General features: G+C 34.2%; 5 protein-coding genes across 8 annotated transcripts; 2 read left to right on the forward strand and 3 right to left on the reverse strand.

Moving 5' to 3' along the window:
- Positions 1-764: 764 nt before the first annotated feature.
- Positions 765-2,516, reverse strand: LOC127242896 (sm-like protein LSM2). 2 transcript variants are annotated; one of them, XM_051262616.1, is made up of 3 exons: positions 2,393-2,516; positions 2,157-2,315; positions 765-1,074 (listed from the first exon to the last, which is right to left on the reverse strand). In XM_051262616.1, exons 1-3 carry the CDS (start codon positions 2,393-2,395, stop codon positions 934-936), a joined length of 303 nt encoding a protein of 100 aa, XP_051118573.1. In that variant the 5' UTR covers positions 2,396-2,516; the 3' UTR covers positions 765-933. The 2 variants fall into 2 exon arrangements, with proteins under 2 accessions (XP_051118573.1, XP_051118575.1); XM_051262618.1 differs by having other exon boundaries at positions 765-1,053; positions 2,393-2,515.
- Positions 2,517-4,025: 1,509 nt separating this feature from the next.
- LOC127242895 (BTB/POZ and MATH domain-containing protein 2-like) lies at positions 4,026-9,258 on the reverse strand. 3 transcript variants are annotated; one of them, XR_007836901.1, is made up of 5 exons: positions 8,498-9,258; positions 7,249-7,597; positions 6,454-6,730; positions 6,245-6,341; positions 4,310-4,458 (listed from the first exon to the last, which is right to left on the reverse strand). XR_007836901.1 is itself a non-coding variant. In XM_051262615.1 (4 exons), the coding sequence occupies exons 1-4, from the start codon at positions 8,923-8,925 to the stop codon at positions 4,286-4,288; spliced, it is 1,227 nt and encodes a 408-aa protein (XP_051118572.1). In that variant the 5' UTR covers positions 8,926-9,256; the 3' UTR covers positions 4,026-4,285. The 3 variants fall into 3 exon arrangements, 1 of the variants encoding a protein (XP_051118572.1); XR_007836900.1 differs by having other exon boundaries at positions 6,245-6,350; XM_051262615.1 differs by lacking the exon at positions 6,245-6,341 and having other exon boundaries at positions 4,026-4,458; positions 8,498-9,256.
- Positions 9,259-11,514: 2,256 nt separating this feature from the next.
- On the forward strand, positions 11,515-14,471 carry LOC127242886 (uncharacterized). Its single transcript, XM_051262604.1, has 5 exons — positions 11,515-11,919; positions 12,312-12,489; positions 12,670-13,069; positions 13,375-13,443; positions 13,733-14,471. The coding sequence occupies exons 1-5, from the start codon at positions 11,836-11,838 to the stop codon at positions 14,205-14,207; spliced, it is 1,206 nt and encodes a 401-aa protein (XP_051118561.1). The 5' UTR covers positions 11,515-11,835; the 3' UTR covers positions 14,208-14,471.
- Positions 14,472-14,550: 79 nt separating this feature from the next.
- Positions 14,551-18,719, reverse strand: LOC127242885 (elongation factor Tu, mitochondrial-like). Its single transcript, XM_051262603.1, has 12 exons — positions 18,418-18,719; positions 18,086-18,161; positions 17,879-17,971; positions 17,722-17,796; positions 17,387-17,491; positions 17,221-17,311; positions 16,937-17,142; positions 16,279-16,362; positions 15,434-15,496; positions 15,289-15,351; positions 14,911-15,151; positions 14,551-14,824 (listed from the first exon to the last, which is right to left on the reverse strand). The coding sequence occupies exons 1-12, from the start codon at positions 18,597-18,599 to the stop codon at positions 14,754-14,756; spliced, it is 1,350 nt and encodes a 449-aa protein (XP_051118560.1). The 5' UTR covers positions 18,600-18,719; the 3' UTR covers positions 14,551-14,753.
- A 437-nt stretch (positions 18,720-19,156) lies between these two features.
- Positions 19,157-23,192, forward strand: LOC127243097 (E3 ubiquitin-protein ligase SP1). Its single transcript, XM_051262961.1, has 11 exons — positions 19,157-19,475; positions 19,612-19,664; positions 20,631-20,755; positions 20,845-20,940; positions 21,115-21,252; positions 21,394-21,459; positions 21,598-21,710; positions 21,823-21,933; positions 22,029-22,072; positions 22,153-22,261; positions 22,860-23,192. The coding sequence occupies exons 1-11, from the start codon at positions 19,402-19,404 to the stop codon at positions 22,960-22,962; spliced, it is 1,032 nt and encodes a 343-aa protein (XP_051118918.1). The 5' UTR covers positions 19,157-19,401; the 3' UTR covers positions 22,963-23,192.
- Positions 23,193-24,923: the final 1,731 nt, after the last annotated feature.

Raw genomic sequence — 24,923 nt, forward strand, 5'->3', positions numbered from 1 at the left:
AGTTGATTCGATTGGTTGTTTGTATTAAAATGTTTGGTAAAACAGCCGTTTATACGTATATTATGTTTTTTTGAGTTTAGAATGTTTAAAATGTTTTGTTATTAGTTATTGAAAATTGTAAAAAATAATAAATTTTTCATATATATATATATATTTATTATGTAAATTATCGATTAGTTCATTATATTTATAATTTTCAATAAATTTAATTTATTTTTAGTATAAAATTTATATAATGTAATTTTAATAAAAAAAATAAATTATTAATATTTATATTTTTTATTTATATTGATTTTAATAAATTTATATATTTTATAATTAAAATAATTTTTATATAAAAATTAATTATTTTAAATTTATAAAAGTAAAACTATAATATAATAAAATATTCTAATATAATTAATAAATAATCAAAATATATTTATTTGTGTAAAATTTATAATAAATTTTTAAGGACATATAAGGAATAAAAAAATTTTTACGAGTCCAAAAAACTATTCCAAAAAGCTAATTTAAAATTAGCTTTTTGACTGGCCAAACCTCTTCAAAAAAGCTATTTATCAAACACTCCCTAAATCATTTCTCACATAACTCCAAATAAGTTATACCATAAAAAAACAGAATTAAATACACCCTTAATTTTTTTGAGTTTTCATATTTAAACATTTCCTTTAAACATTTAAAAAAAAAATCAAATCAAATCTTAAAAAACATGTCAAAAACACAAGAAAAGAGCAACCCGAAATAATAGAGAAAAAAAAAAAAAAACAAACTATTAATCTTCCATTCTACATTTAGCATGTCACCTTCAAAATGGCTATTTTGATTAACACAGCACAAACTGGAATTTTTTCAAGAAAATTTTCCAGGTGAATAAAATTAAAGCCTTCAAATTTAATTGCCATTTCGATGAACAGCCTTGGCGTTCGAGAGCTACCCGCCCCGAGCTTCTCTTCTGGTGGCATCATGGAGAAGTTCAACATCGACGCCCTCAGGCGGTAGCTGGACGTATCTGACCACAGATCCTCTGATGAAACAGTTCCGCACAGAGAGCTGACAGACAAGAAAATTGCTCTGTCATTGAACAGCAGCCAAAGAGAATTAAGACATTCAAGAATGAGTAGATACAAAATTTACAGATCTTTGTTAAGTGGCGTGTAGTTAGATATTAAAGAGTTTTCCAACAAAAAAGTATATGCACATGAAACCCTAGAACTGATACTTCCACCAATTTTTTGGAAAATATATTTTTGACCAAAAATACATCCCATCCTAACACATATTTTACGTTTAAAGCATCAAATCAAGAAATTATCATTTATTACAAGTTTCAAATTTGAGACACTCGAAAACACTACTAAGTTGCAAGCAAACACACTGTAATTCGTCCAAGCCATTCAAGAATCTCTGAATTTCAATCTAACAAACTTGAATAGTCTAACATCTGATCCCATTTGAAGGTAAATAAATATTAGTGTTGAGGCAAACTGCTGATGCTTTGAATGTGGAAAATTTGTATATGATACAAGAGCCTTTTTAATTGTTGACTTTTGTGCATAAAAACTAGAATCAAGGTAAATTGAAGGTTTTTGTGTATAGAATCTGAATTCAAGGTAAGTTGAAGATTTTTGGGCATGAAAACTGGATTCAAGGTAAATTGAAGATTTCTGTGTAGGAAAACTGAATTCAAGGCAAATGGAAGGTGAAGATTTATGTGTATGAAAAATGGATTCAATTTGTGCAAGAAAACTGAATTCAATGTAATTTGAAGTTGAAGATTTGTGTATGAAAAATGGATTCAATTTGTGCAAGAAAACTGAATTCAAGGTAAATTGAAGATTTTTGTGTTTGAAAACCGAAATCAAGGTTTATCTATAATCTGAAACCTATCCCAAGATTCTAACATTGAACAACCAAAAGGCTGCATCCAACCATTTTGTCTTCCAATTTTGAGCGACGGTGTTTATTGAATTCAATTCCAACGCGCACAAAGTTGCAAATCATGGAAACCAAATTAAACAGAAGATAAAAAAACCTAAAAACTAGAATTCTGGAAAACCTAGCAGTATATGCCATTTTCAATCTTAAACCCTAAGCGCGAGGGTTACGGAGAATTTAATTACCAAAAATCGAAGAGAAAGAAGCAGAATCCTTACCATGTGGGGGTACTTATCTTGATCAACAACCCTGGTGTTCTCCAACTTAATGTTGAGATACTGATCCACCGAATGAAGCGTTCCCCTAATTGCTAAATCGTTCTTCAATTCCACCGTCACTTCTCTCCCCACCAAATCCTTGAAATACGAGAAAAACAACTGCGCAAAATGAAGCAGAAAACAAGCGATTAGACCAAGTAGGGAAGTAGTGGAAGACGACGAGAATCATTCAGTACCATTTTCGCTGCTGCGGAGAGCTTCGAAATCACCAACAGTCGACGGGCGCTCTACCGAAGCGATGGAATGCCAAATGTGCGCCTCAAGATTCAAGAACCCTTAAATTAAACTTTTCTGATTTTGCAGGAAAGTCCCTCAAATTTGTTTTAAACCCAATGACGTCCTTCAATTAGCAAATATCCTACACAAAGTTTGGAATCCTTGGCCAATGACCCAATCGGTTCCGAACCGGCGGTTCGAACCACCGGTTCGTTGTTTCAAACCGAAACCGCCATCTAAAATCGAATTTTAGAACCGCCGGTTCTTTTTTCTTTTTCTTTTTGGGAAAAAAAGAAATACAGTATTCCCTCCATCCGAACCACCGGTTCGTTGTTTCAAACCGAAACCGCCATCTAAAATCGAATTTTAGAACCGCCGGTTCTTTTTTCTTTTTCTTTTTGGGAAAAAAAGAAATAGAGTATTCCCTCCATCCCAATCAAATAGTTTTGTTTACTATTTTTGTCCGTTCCAAAACAATAGTCTTATTTCATAAATAATTATATCACTATAAAATTACCCTTATTTTTTTCATTAATATTACACAATTGCCACTATTTTTTATATTAATTTTATCCCGTACTTTTTATCGACTCTCAAACACAACTTAGACTATAGTTCTGGACGGTGGGAGTATAAAACTCACCGATCACCTTAACGTAGTTGCATGCAATGGAATGGAAAAAGAGAAAATAAAAATGAAAATATAATCAATCTAATTAACATATAATATGTATAGAATCATTCAAACTTATTTATTTCAATCTAATATTTTTATTTGAATTTAAAATTCAATACTTTTTAAAATTAATTTATATTAATTATAATATTTTTTATTTAATTATATTATAAAAAATTCTCTATAAAATAATATAAATATATATATATATATTTTATAATATGAAAATTTATCTACGGCTATGTGGGTAAACAACTATTAATATTCATTCAAATTATATGAATAAATATAATAGATTATAGATATATTTTGTGATAGATTTCTATTACTTTTTATTGCACAATTTTTAGTTTTTATTTTGTATGTTTTGATTTTCATTAGTCTTAAGATGTAGTAATTAAAGATATTCGTCCATTATTAGCACATTTAAGTTCAATATTTAAAAAATTAATATTTTATTTAAAAATGATAAAAAAATAAAAATAATAATTGAAAGTTTTTTGAAAATTTAATTAAAAATTTTAAATAAATAAAATAATATAATAAAAATAACAATATTTTTATTAATAATTATTCAACAAAAAATAATAATTAAATACTACTATATTTCTGTCCGGCTCTAAAGATAATATTAATTATTATATCATACAAATTAAGAAAAAATTACAAAAATACTTTTATTAATATCTCATAATACTAATAGTAAAAAATTTATATATAAAGATATTTTGAATGTTCAGTAAAAAAATAAATAAATAAATATGACCCATAATAATAAAATAAATTCAACCGACAGCCATTAAAAAATTTGATGGACAGAGCAAGTTATTTTTGCTAACCCTTTAATTTTTTATTTATTTATTTTTTTTAAAAAAAGAAGCATAATGGAGTTTTTTTGATCAGAAGATAGAAGAAAATAAGAGCACAAAGAAAAGCCATTGCCAATCTGAAAAGCTTTTTTAGCAGACTTACAAACAAAACAAAACATTACATCCCCACAAGACCAGTGAGTGAGGATCTAACGTAGGCAAAACAGCATCCAATTTTACACACAGATGAGATGAGAGTGGAAGTGGATGGATGGATAGATGGATGTACACAATATTACAACACCATCAAAAGACCAATCATTTACATTCGAAAGGATATGGGGTACCTGCTACTACTGCTGCTTTGTTTATAGTCTTTGCTTCACTCGTCTGCCATTGGCGTCGCTTCCATCAGGGATACCACTTTCAATCCCTACAGGTATCGAGTGTTCACTGACCCGGGCAACATATTCCAACAATTCGGTCAGCACTTGGGGGCAGCTTTCCTTGAGGTACTCGAAACCATCTGTCTGCATCACATCTGAAGAAATTCGATTTTACATCAGTGGAGATTCAAAACAATCGATATATGACATCATTTCTTAAATCACCAATCCTACATTTTCTTTCTTTCTTTTATTTTCTTGAGTGTTTTGGTACCCGCCAATCCACAATGACTAAAAGGTACCACAAGAAAACATACGTTTCTAGAAAAAATTGACGGTTTATGGTTAACTCATTTAACATATTCGATGATGATACCCAACATTCAGAAACAGTTCAATAAGATGATGCTTCCATAGATTTCCCAGAAGTAAAAATTGAGAAGTTACACTGTGGGCAGGTGCAGAGCAGGAATAAATGCACAATACTACACCTTTATACCGTAATTGACAAATGGATAAAAATGCACAAATTTCTAGGCAAGGACTAGAAGCATCTAAAAGTTATAAACATCCAAAATCTGTCCTTGAAGGAAATGAGATAACTGATAAAAAATGTTCGATAATAAACAGTACAATCAATTGTACTTATGATAGTAAAATCACTCATAAAAATAAAAATGACAAGATAATTATAAGACAAACGAAAATCTATAGAATTGAATGATGGGCTGAGTACATGAGAACCTAAATAAAAAAGCAAATAATTCAAATGAGAAATTCCACAGGGACCTCCCTATTAGGAAGTTCTTCAATCACCAGGACGCTAGGTACTAGAAGTTCTTTTCCCTATCTGCCATGTCTACCTAGGTCATTTTCAATGCATACTTGGAGCGATTTCCTAAGCTTTGGAGGATGGGGTCCCTGTAGAGGTGAAGTCTTATCTATTGATGGATGCACCTAGCGAACAAATTCATAGATACAGAAATCTGGTACAGATTTTGCAAAGCTCTCTTTGGAAAATTTCAATGCTAGAAATGCTCTCATTTCAACAACGGAGTCAGAATTTCATACATGTCTCTAAGTTGGGGAATGGCTAGAGCAAAATTCTTTGTCACGACCCAACCATACAATTATTACACAGTTATCCCATTTCCAATACAAGTGCCAGAAATTGACCTTCTATAGGAAGGGGATTGCTACACACAACCAGTGACGGATCTACATTGGAGCTTGGGGGGTCAGAGCCCCCAGGCTCTTCCCAATTTCTTCTTTTTAATTGTTTCAAATAAAAAAACAAGCTCGAAATAGGTTGAAACTAAAAATAAACTGTAAAAAAAATGAAACAAATAAACATGACAACTTTGCACCCCGGAGCCGCAAAGCTGGTTCCGTCACTGCACAAAGGGTGGGGGAAAAGAAACACTAAGCATTGATAGTGTTACCAGAGATCCACGGACATATTAAATATTATAGATGTTCAAATGATAGGCAATGGCAGAGATTCAAACAAAGTAGAAATTCTTGCCATCAATCAAATAGTTGACTATCTTATTCAAGAAGAGATTGCCCATTACCCTAAACCCAAAATGAAAATAATTTGGCAAACTTCCTCACTAAACATGGTGCTAGTAATGTTCTGCTATAGTTATCATTGTAGCTAAGCTATATTCACGACTAAATGTAGCTTACTTCCTCCACAAAGAAACTAAAAAAACAAGAAAAACCAAATAGTATTCACACCACTAGATGAGAAACTGGATGGTGCACAAAGATGCTTTGGTTATCTATATGGAGACTTTTTGATGCCCAGTGAAATGTATTGGTTAGAAAATAAAGCACTTGGCTTATAGAAGTGTAAAAAGAGGGCAGTGTAGAAAGAATTGAAAGAAACTAAACTATAAAAGGACGTATATTGCATAAATCAAGATAAAGAGTCTTTGCCTGGTGAGAACGGCCACCGTGATCGATATAGGCAACACCATGGGAAAAAAGACTTGGATTGTGATGATGATAGCACATCAACATTCCAAACTCAATCCTTCAAAGACTTGGAAACAAAACATTTAATCTACAAATCTTGCATAGTTAAAATAAATTAAACGAGAGAGAGAGAGAGAGAGAGAGAGAGAGAGAGAGAGACAATGACATACCTCTAAGATTTTCAGGTTGTGCAATAAATTTTAGACACACAGATTTCAGCTGGAAACAGTGGTGTTGTTCTGCCAACGCCAGTGTTGTTGCGACAGTACTTGTAGAAACATCCTCACAGAGGCTAGCTTCACAGAGCAATCTAAGCCTGTCTAGACCGTACCTATCAGCAGCAGCAAGAAGATGCTGCGACATCAAGGTTGAAGCCCACATTGAGTTCAATCCGGTGAGCTCTTTCATGTCCGGTAGCATGTCCCAATATATAAAATGAAGAAGAGCCTACATGGGAACAAAGAAGTACGGAAGAAAGAAAAAAACACTACTAAGAGTCAGGTCAGTAAGAAAGAAAAAAACTACTAAAACTCAGGTCAGTAGGTAGTACATTTAATTACCACGGCTACTCATTGTGCCACAAGAGAGCAATATAGATGAAAGGGAACTCAGAAAAATATGTTATATCAATTCTTTAGCCTCAAGGAAAAGCAATGGTCATCAGCAAACAATTTACCCACAAAGTACATGAGGCTGCAGCAGTAGGCAATAATTAAGGTCTTTTATCACAGTTGTTCACGATTATCAAACCTTGGTAAAGCGCATGCCACAAAATTGAAATCCATCCCCAGTATTTCAACTCCAAAAAGTATAGGTTACATATATATTCAAAAATGCAAAATGATAGTTCAAGAGCTAATATTCAACATCTAGCGCCAATATTAAACGTGCAACGTGCGATCCACTAAAGAACACTGCGTGATGTAATTGACAGTAGTGGATGGAAAGAGGTGTTCAGTATATACCTTAAAAACAGGTGCCTCCATGTCCTCAACCTTTATACACTTTGTATCTTCATCCTTCATTGGACCATACAATTGCGCTCTAAACACAGGTGAACGAGCAGCAAGAATCAATTTGTGAACAGAAAAGGTTTCTCCATTAACCTCAAAATTCACATCAGCCCCTTCTCCACTTTCCAGGAGCTGCCCAAAATGCTGACTGATATCTGATGGTGGAAATGGTATTGAGTAGATCTTAGGTCCCTCTGTGTGAGATTTAACGACACCAACACAACAATGAACATGAAGACAATCCTCTTTCAAGTAGTCCGATGTTTCCAAGGCAGTTCTTTTGAAAAAACGCTTGTATCCCCTGCAACCAGAACAATCCTAACAACAAGGTGACCATTCTCCCTTTATAACAGATTCTTTAGTCAAACAAAACAAAAATAAGGAGGAAGAGAAATAGTTCCTTGAATTCACACAATAAAAATATCTAATGAAATGCAAGATTGATATTTTTATTAGTGCTTTTAAGTTATAAAACCAAAGGAACTATATACAAATAAAACATTTCTGTATAATGTTCTATATGACCAGTGTATATTCCCCTATGTTGCATAGACCATGCTTTCTGATAGGAAGGCCAATAATGTTGGGAGCAACAAAATTAAGGCTCACGAACCTACAATAATCCATTAACAAAATTTCAAGAGATTCTAAAATATCATCCTCTATAACACAATAGAACACACAATCCCCCCTGCTTAGAACCAGCCATCTTTAAGAAAAGTGCAAATCTCTTAAATCAATACAGGGTGTGGAGAACTACATGAAGTTACCATGCAAAAAGAAGCCCTTTCAAAACAGGTATTTCAACCAAGAGAGATCCACCTCTCGACTTGACCCTCCAACAACCCTCCAGAAACACAACTCAAAACAAAACAGCATCAATTTAGTCTGTAAAACAGTACTTTCTAGCATTAAACATCATCAATTTAATCTATAACACCCAATGTCAAATAAAATTGCAAGAAAATTCATCAATCACAGATTTTACAGTAAAAACTTAGCAGCAGCATCCAACTAACACATGAACCTTCCATTCATACATTTCCAGCATTTCCAACATGATTATACACTAAAACCTACTGCCATTGGCCTTTTCAATTCACAATAACCAGGAAACAGAACAAAACTCATACCATAGCTTAAATTTAAACATAATGAGAAGAAAATGTCCACCTCAAAGAATCAAGAACAGAAAACCCACCACATACTGCCTCGGTATTTAAGAGTATAAGGCCCACTCTCTAACGCCCTACCAAAATGGCTATGGACTTTGTGTCTCTCCTTTCCACTTTGGTCCAGAAGCGTAAGCTCAAAAAGGGCCCTCACATCTGTCCCCTCGCTAGCTAACGCAATAAAAAGAGAAACATAAGTAGCATTATCCTCCACACTCTTCCCGTCGGGGTAGAAATAAATGGCCCAAGAATACCCGCCGACCATAAACGTATCCGACGCTATGTATTTCCCAATCCCAATTCCCTTGGACAAAGCATAACCCGTGATCTTGAAATCGTGAGATCCGTTGACGGTCTCTATTACAGATGTCGAAGTTGTCGGTTGCGGCGAAGTAGGGGGAGCTGATGAAAACGAGGGTTTCGACGTCTCCTGAAAAATCCGACCCATTCCAACCATTAAACCAATCGGATTATGCTTTAATCTAAATTCCTAAACAATAAACGATCTCCTCGTACAAAAATCTAATCGAGATGGAGCTTCTAGAGACAGTTCAACCGTGACATTCGGAAAAGGGTAAATTGGGTGAATATTAATCTCAGATCTGATAATATTTCAACGGAATGAGACTGGAGTGGGCCAGAGAAATGAAATGGGGTTTTTGATCGGTGCGATAGCTCGGAATTATCGACTTTTATGCGAATCTACGAGAGCAATTCTTCGATTTCTAGGGTTTCGGATCTTCCTTTTGTATATGAAGACGATTACCTGTAATCGAATGCGGGTATTTATCCTTGGCGCAGAAGTGAATTATTGCAGCGGGAAATATTAACCTACGGAGAAGACCATAAGGCAAATCCTGGACCATCATTACTTAATTGGTCCAGGACCTCTCCTTTATTATGGGCCTTTAATTGGGTCACTCTATATGGGCTACTCATAACTAATACTTCACGTTCACAAATGCATGTTAACATTTCTTTTTTTTAATTATTCATTTTTTAATATTCTAAGTGATATTTATCCGCTTTTTTAGGTAATTAATTTTTTTGTTGTAAATTGACAAAATAACCCTTGTGTATAGATATAAAAAAGATAAATAAAGTAAAGATAAAAAGGTAAATTCTAAGTATAAGAATAGAAAAAGAACAATCATATTACCTCTCCCCGTCACTTTAAAGGTTTAATTTTTTGTATATTAATTATTATATTAAAACGTAGTAAAAATTTAAAAAAATAAAAATATTTATATTAGTGTCTTATAATATTAATAGAAAAATATTTGTATAAATTTTTTTTTACAAATATAAGAATATTTTTAATATTAAATGTAATGATCCGAAAAAATAAATGTGTGTTCTTTTCACAAGTGAAGGGTATAATTTATTATCGCTTACAGAAAATAGTCAAATTATCTAACCATAATAGTAGGTATAATATTTTCTATTATCTATTTTAATCTTAGTGTTTTCGTTAGTTTCGTAGCCGGATAAATAAGAATGGAATCCATTTTATTACAAATAAATAAATATATTTTTTATTTATTTATTTGTATTATTATATGCTTCCTCGTTGTTTTTGGTAAAATTTATTAAATTTATATATATTTAACAAATATAAATCTAACTTAATTAATTTTATAATATATAACATCATATATTACATATGACCTACTCAAAATCCCTTTATTTATATATATATATATATTTTCAATAAACAAGTATGTTTATCTATATTTAAAACTCTATTTTTTTTTATAAAATTGATTTATCTTAATTAAAAATAAATATATATTTTTATTTATTTATTTGTATTATTTAAAACTTTATTTTCTACTAAATGATATCCCTATGGCATATATTTTGTTGAGATATAATATTTAAAATATTTAAGCAAATATTTTAATTTTTTAATATATATATTAATTTTTATTTTAAAACTACTAACAATACTACTTATATAAAAATATAATAAAACAATACTCCATCCGTCCACAAATTAATGTCCTAATTTTCTATTTGGAACGTCCAACAACTATTGTCATATTTCCTTTTTTAAATACAAATTTGACATTTTTATCCTTCATTCATTTATTATTTTTAATATCTATCATACATTTAAAGACAAATTTGTCTATTTATAACAAAAAGACAATCACCTAAAAAACCGTGCAAATATACTTTAGGATAACAGAAATTGAACAGATAAAGTATCATAATTTACTATTATTAACTAATTAAACCAATTTACCTTATATACCATATCAAAACTAAAATGGGCCTAACTCTGATGGGATGAAAGGAGTATAATTTTGTTGAAGTACTAATTCTGAATTTTTGTAAATATATATTTTATTTTTTTATATCATATATTAATTTATATTTTTTTTTAAAAATATCAACTCTACTTATATAAACATAATAAGATAATATTATAATTTTATATTAATAAATTAATAATTTACACTATCTAAATAACTGCGTCCCAAACAAAATGATCATTTGTACATGAAGAAAATAGTATATCCTACAGGATAGAGGCGAGCATTCTAGCCGAATTTTATAAAAAATTTAATTTGAATAATCCGAAATTCAAATTAGAAAATCCGAACCAACCAAATAATCCAAAAGTTTTAGGTTTTTTTTTTTATTAAAAAAATTATTTATTATATTAAATATATATAATAAATAAAAATAAGTATATTAAAATACAATTAATAATTAATATTTTCATTTATATTAAAATATTAAAAAAATACAATAAAAAATATATTAAAATATTACATGTCGAATTAGTTTAGATTTTAGTATATAGATTCGAAAATTTGAAAAAAAATTTAAATTTCAATTCCGTTGGAAGTTTGAATTTTTAATTGAAATTTGAATAATAAAAATTTTGAATTTAAAGAGAAGCAAACCAGCTAAAATGAAAAATTATATTATAAATTATGCAAAAATAAAGGATAATTAAGCTAAAGAAATTGGGGTAATTCGAGTGGCCCGTAAGAGGTTTGATTCATGTGATGGTTGCGATCCCTCCGGAAGATTCCAGACCATATCAAGTTGGGGGAGGGAGATATCTTTGTCTCCACTCGGAAATCCAACCTGTAATTTCTGATGTGGCTTTTCCATCGCCCTTCAATTTTGCGTCGGGGAAGCTAAAATTTTGATTTGATTCGTTCTCTATACAATACGCCAACAGACTGAGGGGGGCCTAATTCAGGAACAAAAATCTGGTGCGCATTTGCGGTGCGTGGGAGAGGAAGATGTCAAACAGGATGCTGAAATCCTCACAGGATGTCGGGGGAACCCGACGGGATTAGAGTTTCGGAGCGATTTTAAGAATTAGGGTTTCGCTCGACGGGAAGAGATGGTGGAGCCGTGTTTGATGGCCTCACAGGGGTGTCCTCCGGGACTAGGAGGCGGTGTTTTCCATCCCGAGCCGGCGTCGGAGGTGAGAGCTTTGTTTTCGATCGATTTCTTATTCTTCGATTCGATCGAATTGAATTTGGATTTGAATTTTGTTCAGGATTGACTCGTATTCTTCGATACGATTGAATTGAATTTGGATTCGGATTTCGTTTTGGATCGACTCTTATTGTTCAATCCAATCGAATTGAATAGAATTGGGATTCGTTTGTGATTCTAAGGGATTAATTGGATTGATTCTGTTCTGTAAAGGTTTTATTACTACGTATATAGATTTGTTCTTATTGCTATGGTAAAGCAATTATAGTGTTGGAGAATTCAGAAATATCAGAAATAGTAAAAGAGTTTCTGTTCATGCACCTGATTATCGTGCTTTCTGGAGATCTTAATCCTGGTTTATGTGTTCTTCTGTTGCAGGGCGTTCGCCACTTTCTCCCCTGTCATGGATTGAACCAAGAACTGGTAACTCCCCTCTCGTTAAATTCAAATTTGCAGCAGAAAGAAGAGCGAAGGCGTACCGTTGGTATAGGAGAATCTGGCCTCTCTGCCGTGATCGATGCAGCCCATGAACGATCAGCTCTGCTCGACTTTCAAGGTCAAACATATTTAATCCGCTAATCTCTGCATTTCTGTTCAAATAGCTTAGCTCTGTTTGCTAATGAAATGAAATACTTACTGTTTGAACTGGAATTCATCAATTTCTTGTTTCTGGTAGTAATGGAATTTTTTGTTGCATGATTTTGAATTAAACACTGACTGTTTCTTTTTCCGGCAGATGATCATCCGGAATCTGTTCATTTCAGCATTGGAATTGCTGAACGATGCGCCCTGCAAGATAAGATCATGAAGTTATTAGCATCTGGATCATATGAAGAGCAGGACATACTGGCTTTATCGAAACTTTATTATATGATGGGACCCCAGCGGATGATTGCAGAATTGCCTCAATCAAATCTTATATATCCGAGCAGCGAACTCTACTTATATGAACCGACCTTGGACTTGGAAGGGTATAGGAGCACCTGTCCCGAGAAAGCGTGCCAACCTGATATGCACCTGCAATTTTATGCTGGCAATGAAATAAGAGAAATAGTTTCGGTGTTATCTGAATTACACGCATCGAAAGATGCAAATAAATCCACTAAGCAGACGATGTTGGTCCCCTACTTTGAGAGGTAATAAGCTTCATCCTTCATTTAATTGCTCAGCTATTTCTAAATTTCATATCCGCAAATTGTATGTTTTGGTAAAAGTATTACCTTTAAATTGACTAACGTAGTTCTTGAGCTCTCCGGAAGCCTTTTGATTCAATGGGCATTGCATATATTAAACAGAGTAGAATTGTTTGACAAAAGTAAAATTGTTCGACAAAACTAAGGATGAACATGGACAGCATGTATAACATGTCTGAACTTCGAATTTTATTTTCTTGTCCTACTTGTTTCTGATGGATGTTCATCCACCTCCAATAATTTCTCAGGCGAAGAAGACCACGTGCAAAAACTGATGCAACGAAGCCTGCGACCGAAAGAGCAGGTTCTTCAAAGCGGTAAGAATGCATATATCATAAGTTACCCTGTATGATATAATGAAGATATTGGATAAGTTAATGGTTCCGCCAGTCTATTTACTGTTTTGAAGGATGGAATGTATGATTCTGCATATTCCTAAGAATTTTCTTGCAAATATTCTTCTAGAAATAGATGCCTTTTGTCTCGATTTCCTACGATGGTAAGATTAGAAAAATAGGCAAAGCAGCTTATGGTTGTTTCATACAAGATATTGATTTTTATGAAAACACATTGTGACGAATACTTACTCTAAGCACTCTTCTACAGCAATGTTAAGGCGCCATCAAAGAAGAAAGCGGCTAGGAGAAGCAGTAAAGAGATGGTTCCCTATAGTAACACCTACCTTCATGCATGTGAAAGCCTTCTGTCTGTAATTGCCGACAGGAATCGGCAGAGTAGTGCGATGATCTCCCTAAAAAGGTCGAGACAGCTGCCACAATTTCTGACCCAATGCTCCGCCACCATTGCCGGGATTGGAATTTCCGTTGTTGTATGCGTCCTCTGCAGAATCACTTTTGGTGCATTCCATTTCTCTTCATCGAAGCTTTTGAGCACCGGGCTGGGTTTCGGCCTCGTGTGGCTCTCCTCGGCAGTCTATAGACTGAGGGACACTGTTATCACCATCACCAAGACTTCTAGCGAAAAAGAAGATGAAATGATGAATCACCTCGACAAAAATTTGAAGGATATTTACTCCAGGGCGGCGACATTGATGGCGCTCGCAATTCTGAGTTTGTCGTGATCGATACTGTGTAAGACCCGAGCAACAACCTGATATGCATTTGTACGATGCCATTAGGTGTTGATGAGAAGCTGCTGCAGGTATGAGCACCCGAGCAAGAATTGCATTCGATTGCTGTTCTTTACCTGTGGATATCAGTTTTGAATTTTGATGTAGCATACTTGTTTCTAGTTTCTTATGCACGCCGAAATAATGTTGTATGGAACAAAACCAGACTCAATAATGTACTAAAGTCTGTCATCTAAGATGTTTTCGCTTTCTCTACTGGTTTTGCAAAGCTTTTCTGTCGGGACAGGACTACTAGAAGATGCATAAATGTATTAGCTCAGGCATGTAAAAGTAGTTGAAAGCGAAAATGGTACGTATTGATTATTGCTAATGTAGATGACAAGTGATCCATAATACACAATTTATGGACAAACAAGTGAATGTTACTCGTTACACGCCGTAAATGCCATTGCCAGTGAAAAGTATATTGAAGCCACAAATTTATCTGAAAAGTTACGGGGAAGACAAAACCGGAAATGCCGAGAAATCACTGTCTAACTAACTAATAACTTTTGAAACGACTCCAGCACCGACAGTTCGACCTCCTTCCCTAAGAGCAAATCTTTGTCCTGTCGTTTAGGAAAGACAGATTATAATCCAGATGAAATCAATGGGTCATAATATAACATGGAAAATAGAAAGATCTCGGAAAAACCTGCTTCTAGAGGAACCGGGTAAATAAGTTCGAAAACAGCAGTCACATTGTCGCCGGGCATAACCATCTTAACATTTTCAGGCAACTCGACTTTACCAGTGACATCAGCGGTCCTCATGTAAAATTGGGGTCTATAGTTCGAGAAGAATGCGGTGTGACGGCCACCTTCTTCTTTTGTGAGGACATAGATCTCCGCCTCAAATTTTGTGTATGTTTTAATTGTACCTGGTTTTGCAATCACCTACAGGGGAAGTTTATATAGACATAAGATAATACATATAAACCCGCATACGTGGAATTTTAGTTTCAATATGTAGATTGAAGTAAAACTATGAGCTAGTCTCATATGGAGGATAAGATCAATTGAATTGGACTAACCATCCCTCTTTGGATCTCATCACGTTTCAATCCACGTAGAAGAAGTCCCACATTGTCACCAGCCTAACAAGAAGATAAGATGTCGAAACAAATGTAAAGCAACCACACATTGATTCAAAGTAATCACAAAAAATCAAATGCGTACCTGTCCAAAATCCAAAGTTTTTTTAAACATCTCAACACCAGTTACAGTAGTTTTAAGTTTGTTCTGCAGCAGACAAACACACAACAGCATCAGAATGAGTCCAACTGAGGATGCCGATGAAGAAACATATATAGATAGCATAAACTAACAGTACACAAACAGATTCCACAAATCACAATACAGAAACGTAGCTATACAATCTTGATGCAAATGGTGAGAGTGGATCAGGTTGCTTAAAAGTAAGCCAATTATAATTTCACATTCCAGCTTGGACAGTACTGCCGCAAGCCAAGTTACTGCTGCATTTTTGTTGTAACTTGTAAGATGTGTATTCCACATTCCAGCTGGGTCAATACAACAAGCAATCTAAAAGACTGTCTAATTTTTGCGATAGGATGCATTACAGCTGCTTCCCAGTACAGAAAGCCTTCACTAATACAAAACACTGTATTATTGATTATCGAAGACAGGTTTCTTAAAGTTAATCACTGTGAAACAGGTGAAGTAAGATAATAGAGATGTGCGTACTATTGGAAAAGAAAGCTTCCAAACAAATATGCACTCTCACAACAACAGCCTGATGCTCTTTGATTATCATGGAACTACATACATATATGAAATGAAGCTGGGACCTCACTTGGTTTCAATCTTAGATTTAGATAAGATCAAGTTACTAATCAAGGATCGCCTTTAACCTCGCACTTACATATATATGTGCAACAATCATAAGCTCATAACTCCATTCATTTTCACCCAAAGGCAAACAAGATTTTAAACCAGTAATATATGGTGAAAAAAAAAAAAAAACAAATAATATTAACGCTCCAAAAAAGTTCATGACTCACCTGAGACAGACCCAGGATTTCTACTTCTTCCCCAGGTTTGATTACACCCTGTTCTACTCGGCCAGTTGCAACAGTACCACGCCCCTTTGAATGCGACATAGAAAGAATCAGAAGTACAGAAGATACAATATTAATATTATTGTATGAATAAAACTGCAATTTATTTTTTTCATATTTTTGGAGGTAATCATATCTGTGAGCCATGACATCAGAACACTGTCCCATCATACAGTATCTACCAAAAAGAAAACAAAAACTATTGATGAAAAATGAACAGAGAAAAAAGATTTAAGAGTAAACATGCAAAACTAATGTGATTATCATACTGATAATGAATCCACTAGCATCTCTATGAAATACTCAATGTCAACCTAATTTGCCAATCTTTTACCAATTTGCCCATATCCCTAAGTATATGCACATTAACCCAAAACCTAACTATTACACCAATGTCAGTATAATCGCCTCTTTTCATAATTTTATTATATTAAATAAAGTATGTGCAAACACAACATCAAAGAAGCAATGAAAAACTTATCAGTTTAAAACTATTCACAGAACATTTACATCAGAAACACAACTAAACTTAGTTCACACAAAGCTTGAAGATTTTTAAAATAAGAAACTAGAGATACAATAAAATATAATTTTTCAATACCTGAATGGTAAAAACATCCTCAACCGGCATCAAGAAAGATTTATCAAGTTGCCGTATCGGGTCTGGTATGTATGAATCTACAGCTTCCATCAACTTTAAGATGGCCTTCCTCCCAATTTCCTCATTTGTACCCTCCAATGCAGACAAAGCTGATCCTCGGACAATAGGAATATCATCCCCAGGAAACTTGTAGAAGCTAAGCAATTCTGAATTCCAATCCAATGGAGTGATTAATCCTAAAATGAAAAGGAGTATATGGAAATGCATTTAAAAAATTTACTTACCACGTAACTCCATTTCCACAAGTTCCAGCAATTCAGGGTCATCAACAGCATCAACTTTATTAAGGAAGCACACAAGTGATGGTACACCAACCTACATCAATAGTTAAAGATTGGAAATGTTGATACCAAATGGAAGTACAAAAGCAATTTACGTTAAGATGAGAACCTGGCGTGCAAGCAGAATGTGTTCCTTAGTTTGTGGCATTGGTCCATCTGGGGCAGATACAACAAGAATACCCCCATCCATTTGTGCAGCTCCAGTAATCATGTTCTGCATTTTATTAATGGTCAGGTGCAGCCCCACATCAACAAATAAAAAGACTTGCAGAATTGATAACAAGATTTATTTTCAAAGTGATTTCAAGTTTGTTTTATCATAGGCCAGTAGCATCATTAGTATAGTAGATTCATAAGTACAATAACTTCAATATTCAATAGAATTTAACATGTTAAATTTCTTGAAGAAATGCTTCAATTCAAACAAGTAGATTTACATCTCACTTTGACATAATCAGCATGCCCAGGACAATCTACATGCGCATAATGTCTCTTTGCGGTTTCATATTCGACATGGGCCTGCAACATTCATAGACATAAAGTAGATTAAAAGAACTCCATCTAGGAGGAAAAGCAGGAATAAAGAAGGGAACACTCTAACCGTGGCAATTGTAATTCCTCTTTTTTTCTCTTCTGGAGCTTTATCAATTTCATCGAAGGCAACAGCCTTAGCTTTCCCCTCCTCTGCTAAGACCTTCAAATGCGCAAATAATGAATTTCAAGGACATGAATTTACAAATTTCAGATATGATGTAACAAAAACTAATAACTTAGTATGACGAAGAAATGACACTTTCCTAGAACCTACCCTAGTGATTGCTGCAGTTAAGGTGGTCTTTCCATGGTCAACATGCCCAATGGTTCCCACATTCACATGAGGCTTCCTGTCACCAAGTAATGCACCAACTAATTGATATAAATTACCAGCTCTTAATCATTAGTTTTGATTTCACAATTCCATTAGGACCAGGACCAGCACCATTTCCTCTATCACAACAGAGATCAGAAGTTCACAAAAGAAACAAATTCATTTAATACCATTCAGAATCTAAAGGAACCAAAACGCCCTATAAAACTACGAGCAAATGACAGAAATGACTAGAAACACGAATGACCACAGCCAAAGAGTGTATCAATTACGTGCGCGTAAAAGTGGCCATGGATCTCCAATATGGATTCGAAGTCTGATATGGCGCGATCGTCGATTCCGGCGGGGAAAACGGCGACGAAACCGCCGATTCCCGGCAGCACGCCGCGTAAATTCGAGGCGACAGTATCATTACTCGCTTCAAGCTGGAGTTCCTCGCCGCCACCAACGCCATTCTCACAGCAACCTAATGAGATCCTGCAACTGAGAAATGAAAAACTTCTGGAGCCGAAGACCGGAAAGCAGACTTTGGAGGGTTCAGGGTTTTAGACAAAACATGACTAGGGCTTCTCAGAGCTCCCCCCTGCACAGCCTACGACGTCGTTTCAGCCTCCACAGAAAATGGGCTGGGCCTTGCAAAATAAAGGCCCAATTCAATAACCCGCTTCTTGAATATCGTGTTTAACAATAGCGCTTTTAAGTTTGCTTCGTCCTCTGCTTTACTCAAGGGCTTTTCACTTTTCAGAGTTCCTTCCAGCTCAGTTAACGACGTCGTTTTCAGCAACCGCAGAAAATGGGCTGGGCCTTGAAAAATAAAGGCCCAAATTAATAACACGCTTTTCTTCAAAATCGTGCTAGCAAAATCGCGCTTTTAAGTTTGCTCCGTGATTCCGTCCTCTGGTTCACTCCAGGGATCTGATTCTGTACTCACCGTATATCAAGAATTGTGCAATCAGATTCTATTTCAATCGGACGGTTCAGATTTACTTTAATGGCTAGCCTTTCTCATCTGTCTATTCTCACTCATTCGAAATCCCCTTTCACAAACTACAACCTTTTTCCTCTCGTTTTTGTCTCCTTTTCGATTTCTTCTTTCAGTTCTCAAACCCTAATTGGGAAATGTGTAGATATCGATGATTTGCAAACTCGTGGCGCAGGAGTTTCGATGCCGGAGAAGTGTTTATGTGTGAAGATTGTGGTCTGATCAACTCAAGCACGGCGCTTTTGCTGTTGTTTTTGTTGTCAGTTTGTTTAGGATGATTCCTTTTGGTGGAATCACGTGCTGCCTCAGCGCTGCCGCGCTGTATCTTCTTGGCAGGAGCAGTGGAAGGTTTAATTGCTTTATCTACGCCATTTGATTATTCCGTCTAGCGTTTGTTTGTGGGGATAATTAGCTCATATTTTTTTAACCATGCGGAGGAACCTGCTTTGCTTTCTAACTTGTGTATATCTTGTTTTGAGTTTAGGGATGCTGAGGTTCTGAAGTCTGTAACTCGAGTGAACCAGTTGAAGGACTTGGGTAAGCGAAATTTTGTGGATGATTTGGTTATATGTTTTGATTTTCCTCACGTTCGTAATTTTGACTAATTTCTTGTTATGGATTGGTGAGATAATAAATGACTTAATGATGTGGTTCTGTTTCTCAAGTTAGAGTTTAGCCCATTTTACTTTTCTGGAAGTACGTTTACTTCCTTAATTGGGCTTCAGTTGTTCTAAGTGCAAATATACTTCTCTAATATTAGTCTAAATTGGTGGTTTGTAGTGACTGATGATACCCATGTTACCCATTATATGAAATATTGGGAGTCATAAATATGTACAGTTTTGTGCTCAATGGAGAATGTGAGGAAGATTTAGCTCAAACTCGTGTGAAAAAAATGCCCTTGCAGCATATGTTCAGTGTTTTCATAATCAATTTTAAAGATTTAATTCGGCAAGTGCTGGATTGAACTGAACTTGATTTTGTGATGGAACCCTATTTTTATTATTAACTCAATGCTCAAGGCTTAATCACTCTTATCATGTTCTTGGGAATTTTGAAATTTGGAGGATGTACTGAAAAGTTAATAGAAGCTTTAATTCAAGGCTGCAAAATTTTCTTGTTTGGATTTTTGAACAATATTTGAATGATTAATACTGAAATGGTATGAAATGTGGGGGTTTTCAATTATTTATACTTTGTAAATTACTGCAACGTTAATTAATTGTTTTGCTGGGAATGCATTATGCCACCAAGTCTTTTGGAAAATGTGAATGCAGTTTATGTAACAATTTGAGTATTTGACTGTGTTATGGAATTTTTATATGTTAAACTGTCTGTTCAAATAGATCTTGCACAATGAAAACTGGTATTTCTCTTATGATTTGCACATCTTTTCATTGCTGATTGCAGATTCTGTTTTTCGTTTATATATATTTTCGTAATTTCCAAATAAAATCCATATGAACAAGATGGTATCCTGTGTCCCCATATATTGTTTCACAGCTCAATTGTTGGATGCTGCAAGCAAAGTGTTGCCTTTAGTCGTCTCAGTATCTGGAAGGGTTGGTTCTGATAGTCCTATCAACTGTGAGTACAGTGGTTTAAGAGGTGTAATTGTGGAGCAAACGGTACTCAAACTAGGACTAATTTACAATGAAATTTGTGAAGCAGTAAGGTACCATTCACTCAAGAAAAAGCTTTCTTTTGATGTTCTCAGGCAGAGCAGCACTTCTTGAAACACAACGACGCAGGATCATGGATACAAGATTCAGCCTTGATGCTTTCCATGTGTAAAGAAGTTCCTTGGTACCTTGTAAGATCTGAATTTTGTCTGAATCTGTTTTTCCTCAATATGATCTTGTTATTACTAATGCACATGAATACACTTCTCTATTGGTGCCAACATGTACATCTATTATTTGTGAAATGCATTTTACCTTTGTGGTTTAGAGCTACATAATGTTGTGTGTGTTTTCCTTCATGCTAGGATGATGGTACTAGTCGTATCCATGTTGTTGGAGCACGAGGTGCTACGGGTTTGGTGCTAACGGTGGGAAGTGAAGTATTTGAGGAGTCGGGGCGATCACTAGTGCGAGGGACATTAGATTATCTCCAGGGATTAAAGGTTTGGATTATGCTTCATATTGGAATATATATATATGTCAGTGTGTGGGTGTTTATGAGATCCTACGATGATCTCCAATTTTTAACTGTTGGATTGAGTTCTCTTGAGTCTTGAATTTCTGTAATGATTTCTTATTATCAGATGCTTGGAGTCAAGAGAATTGAACGTGTTCTTCCAACCGGTACACCCTTGACAATTGTTGGTGAGGTATGGATCATGATTGTTGGCAACTGATACATTGAAGATATTCCATTCATTAATTTTGATAAAGGTTATAAGTTTTCCGGAGGTTTATCTTTTTTAAGTTGGTTTAGCCGTAAGTCCTTATGTTATTTCGATTTTCAGGCTGTCAAGGATGACATTGGATCTATTCGAATCCAGCGACCCCATAAAGGGCCATTTTATGTCTCTGACAAAGCCATTGATCAGTTGATTGCAAACCTTGGTAAATGGTCAAGGTTCGTTTTTCTCAATTCTTATGCTACTTAAGTTATATGATAAACCCTTTTCTCCCAATTATGTTTACCAATTTATATTTTCCATTCATTTGTTATGTTTCTGCTTCTTCAGGTTGTACAAGTATGCCTCGATGGGTTTTACAGTGTTTGGGATCTATCTTCTTGCTAAGCATGCAATCCAATATTTCATGGAGAGAAAGCGTCACTGGGAAATGCGGAAAAGGTAACTTCTTTACATGCCATCATTAGCAGCATCTGCCACATCGCTCTTTTTGTTCATTCCAGAGAACCTATTCTGAGAAACAACGTTGCATATAGGGTGCTTGCTGCTGCAGCGAAAAGAGATGGACAAGAGGAAGGAGGTAACTTGCAGAATCCATGGCTCATATTTCCTGTTTTCAAAATGCTCGTTGTTCCTGCTTAATCTCTCTCATCCTTGTAGATTCAAACGGAAAAGCTGATAGAGTATCATATATTGCTAATAAGGACAGACTGCTGCCAGATCTTTGTGTGATATGTTTGGAGCAGGAGTACAATTCAGTTTTTGTTCCGTAAGTCCTGTGATCCTCTCCATTTTGTCCATGTGAATGATTTTATAAACGACTGCTATGATATAGTTGCAAATTTATAAATCAAATTGAGCCTCGTATATGAACAAGCAGCAGATGGATCTTAATTATTTAGTTTGCGATACATTTTCTTTGATTATCTGAGTAATAAATTATCACGATGTCCCTAGAGCTTCGATTACTGATCCTGTAAACAAGGCATGACATATTATATTTTATAGGCAAAAAATTCTTATAGCCGACATGTAGTTTGAATAGTCAGCACCATACTTTATATTTTTAAATTTGCATGAGATTTTCTCATATTTTGAAGAACATTGACACTTTAGAGAATCCCCTAAACATTGCCCATAAGGGATTATGTGCAATATTTTTTAAAATTCGTAATACGAGGAGAATGATGCTAACTTTTCAAACCATATGTTGGCTATAAGCAATTTTCCAAATTTTTTTTTTTTTTTTCAATAGTCTTCCTAAAATTATTTGGGGTACCATCTCTAGAATCCTAAATTCAAGTGAGTCATGGAAATCGAGTAAAAATTGTTTGGTTTTGATTCCGTCATTCTTGATGTGGTTTCAGGTGTGGTCATATGTGCTGTTGTATGATGTGCTCGTCGCACTTGACAAACTGCCCCCTGTGTCGAAGACGGATTGACCAAGTTGTGAAGACATTCCGGCACTGACTCCGGCCAAGCTGTTTTCTGTATGCTGAATAAGTTCGAGGAATACGTAGCTCACCGGCGGCGGTTGGTTCATTTCGACGATTCCCGACTTTTGTAGCAGTAAGTAGCAATTCTTAACATGTTTTTCTGTAAATTGAACAATACAAGTCTATCTTCAAATTGTTGGGCTTTTCCTTTTTGCCTGTGGGACACTTGAAATGAACAGATATAGTTAAGAGTTCAATTTGAGATACATCAATGAATACATAAGATTATGTTTAGAAGCTTTTGTATTAATATTCATCAATTATAACTTTTTTTAAAAGGTACCATGTTGAATATTTATTCTTGCAAAAATAATTCTTTTGTCATTTAAATTTTATGCATTTTTTTATTATCATAAAAATATATATATATTTTAATTTTTTTTAAGTAAAAAAACATTACTTTTTGTACCTTTTTTATCCTATATAAAAAAAAAAAAAAAAAAAATTACTCATTTTTATGAAATATTAGGTTACGGAGTGGTTTTTGTAGTCCTTTATATTTGTACATAATTTTTTTTTTTTTTTAGAAATCTTGTGTGTGTTATAAATGAGCCCAAGTTAGGACTGTCAATTCGTATTTTTGAGTTGTATTTGTTTCAGGTTAAGCTATAGGGTAACAAAAATTGTCAATCCGAACATGAAACCCTAGACCCAATATGAGTTTTCAAATTGACTTGATTTAGTTTTAGGTTACTCGAAATTTGAACAAACCCAACATAGATCCAAAAACTTATAAAAAAAGAATTAATTAACCTGAAAAAATTTATTGTTTATTTTAATTTTGACACCCCTGCCCAACTCTTTTTTTTCTTTTTTTTTTTTTTTATATGATATGAAAATCTGTAGTTGTTACGAAAATACACACAAAGTAAATCGAATCTAATATCTGCAAACTAGATCGACATGGCAAGTCACACAATGCGAACATGTTTAAGAGAGATATTGCAGGGTATTAGGTTCGGTCTGAGGTTTACCCAATGCGCACTTTCGAATAGCGGCTACGGGTTCCCTCATTATAAAAATAAGATAAAAATAAAATAAAAAAGAGAGATATTGCAGGTTGTATAGGGTGAGTGGGAGTGGACCATTTTTAGATCATAAGGCATGCGCGTGTAAGCATGTTGTCTTAACTACTATATATATATCATAGTTGACTTGCTTGCTTGCTAGCTAGCTAGCTACCTGTCTCTCTCCCCCCCGCCCCTCTCTCTCTCTCTCTCTCTCTCTATATATATATATATATATGTATGCACACACAGGATTGGATCGTGTCTAAATTAATTTCATTATTGTGTTATTAATTAAAAAAACAGTACTCCCTCCGTCCCACTTAATTTGTTTATATTTTCTATTTTCGTTCGTCCCACGTAACTTGTTCTTTCTATTTTTAGAAATATAATTATGCATTTTAATCGCATTTTCAATTTTAAATTTTATAATTTTTTTAATTTTAATTAAATTATTTATTTATCTTAATCTTAATCTATAATTATTTTTACTAATACACTTGCTAATTATATTTTACCTAAATTCTCGTGTCTACGGTAATACACCAATATTACATGGGATGGAAGGAGTATAAAATAATTGTTATTACGTAGGAACTCTGTTGCATCATATACATATATAAATATATCAATAAAGTGCTGGATCATTGAATTATGATATTAAAAAAAAAAATAGTATTATTAAATATTAGTGATAATCATAGAGAATTTGTTGAACAAAGTCGAAAATATATTTAAATGTAGTAGTGTTTACCACCGCTGAATACTCAAATGAGCCACATCAATTTTTTTTTATAGAGATATATATATATATATATATATACACAATTTTTTTAATGATGTCATGAAGGAAGGTTGTTGAGCAGCATAAAGGGTTTCCAATGCGATTTGTGTTTCTGTTATAGAGTTTGAAAAATTTTCGTTTGAA

Source organism: Andrographis paniculata, unplaced genomic scaffold (assembly GCF_009805555.1).
Source record: "Andrographis paniculata isolate CXL003 unplaced genomic scaffold, ASM980555v1 Contig89END, whole genome shotgun sequence".
Lineage (NCBI taxonomy): Eukaryota > Viridiplantae > Streptophyta > Magnoliopsida > Lamiales > Acanthaceae > Andrographis > Andrographis paniculata.

Coding starts and splice junctions, on each gene's coding strand:
- LOC127242896 (XM_051262616.1), bottom strand. Junction 1,075..2,156: donor AAGATAAGTACCCCCACATG/GTAAGGATTCTG, acceptor GTTCAATGACAG/AGCAATTTTCTTGTCTGTCA.
- LOC127242895 (XM_051262615.1), bottom strand. CDS start 8,925: ATGGTTGGAATGGGTCGGATTTTTCAGGAGACGTCGAAACCCTCGTTT. Junction 7,598..8,497: donor AAATACCGAGGCAGTATGTG/GTGGGTTTTCTG, acceptor TTCTGGTTGCAG/GGGATACAAGCGTTTTTTCA. Junction 4,459..6,453: donor ACAACCTGAAAATCTTAGAG/GTATGTCATTGT, acceptor GAATTTCTTCAG/ATGTGATGCAGACAGATGGT.
- LOC127242886 (XM_051262604.1), top strand. CDS start 11,836: ATGGTGGAGCCGTGTTTGATGGCCTCACAGGGGTGTCCTCCGGGACTA. Junction 11,920..12,311: donor ATCCCGAGCCGGCGTCGGAG/GTGAGAGCTTTG, acceptor CTTCTGTTGCAG/GGCGTTCGCCACTTTCTCCC. Junction 12,490..12,669: donor AGCTCTGCTCGACTTTCAAG/GTCAAACATATT, acceptor TTTTTCCGGCAG/ATGATCATCCGGAATCTGTT.
- LOC127242885 (XM_051262603.1), bottom strand. CDS start 18,599: ATGGCGTTGGTGGCGGCGAGGAACTCCAGCTTGAAGCGAGTAATGATA. Junction 17,972..18,085: donor TAACTGCAGCAATCACTAGG/GTAGGTTCTAGG, acceptor GCGCATTTGAAG/GTCTTAGCAGAGGAGGGGAA. Junction 15,152..15,288: donor ATGAGATCCAAAGAGGGATG/GTTAGTCCAATT, acceptor CTTCCCCTGTAG/GTGATTGCAAAACCAGGTAC.
- LOC127243097 (XM_051262961.1), top strand. CDS start 19,402: ATGATTCCTTTTGGTGGAATCACGTGCTGCCTCAGCGCTGCCGCGCTG. Junction 19,476..19,611: donor CTTGGCAGGAGCAGTGGAAG/GTTTAATTGCTT, acceptor TTTTGAGTTTAG/GGATGCTGAGGTTCTGAAGT. Junction 22,073..22,152: donor AGATGGACAAGAGGAAGGAG/GTAACTTGCAGA, acceptor TCATCCTTGTAG/ATTCAAACGGAAAAGCTGAT.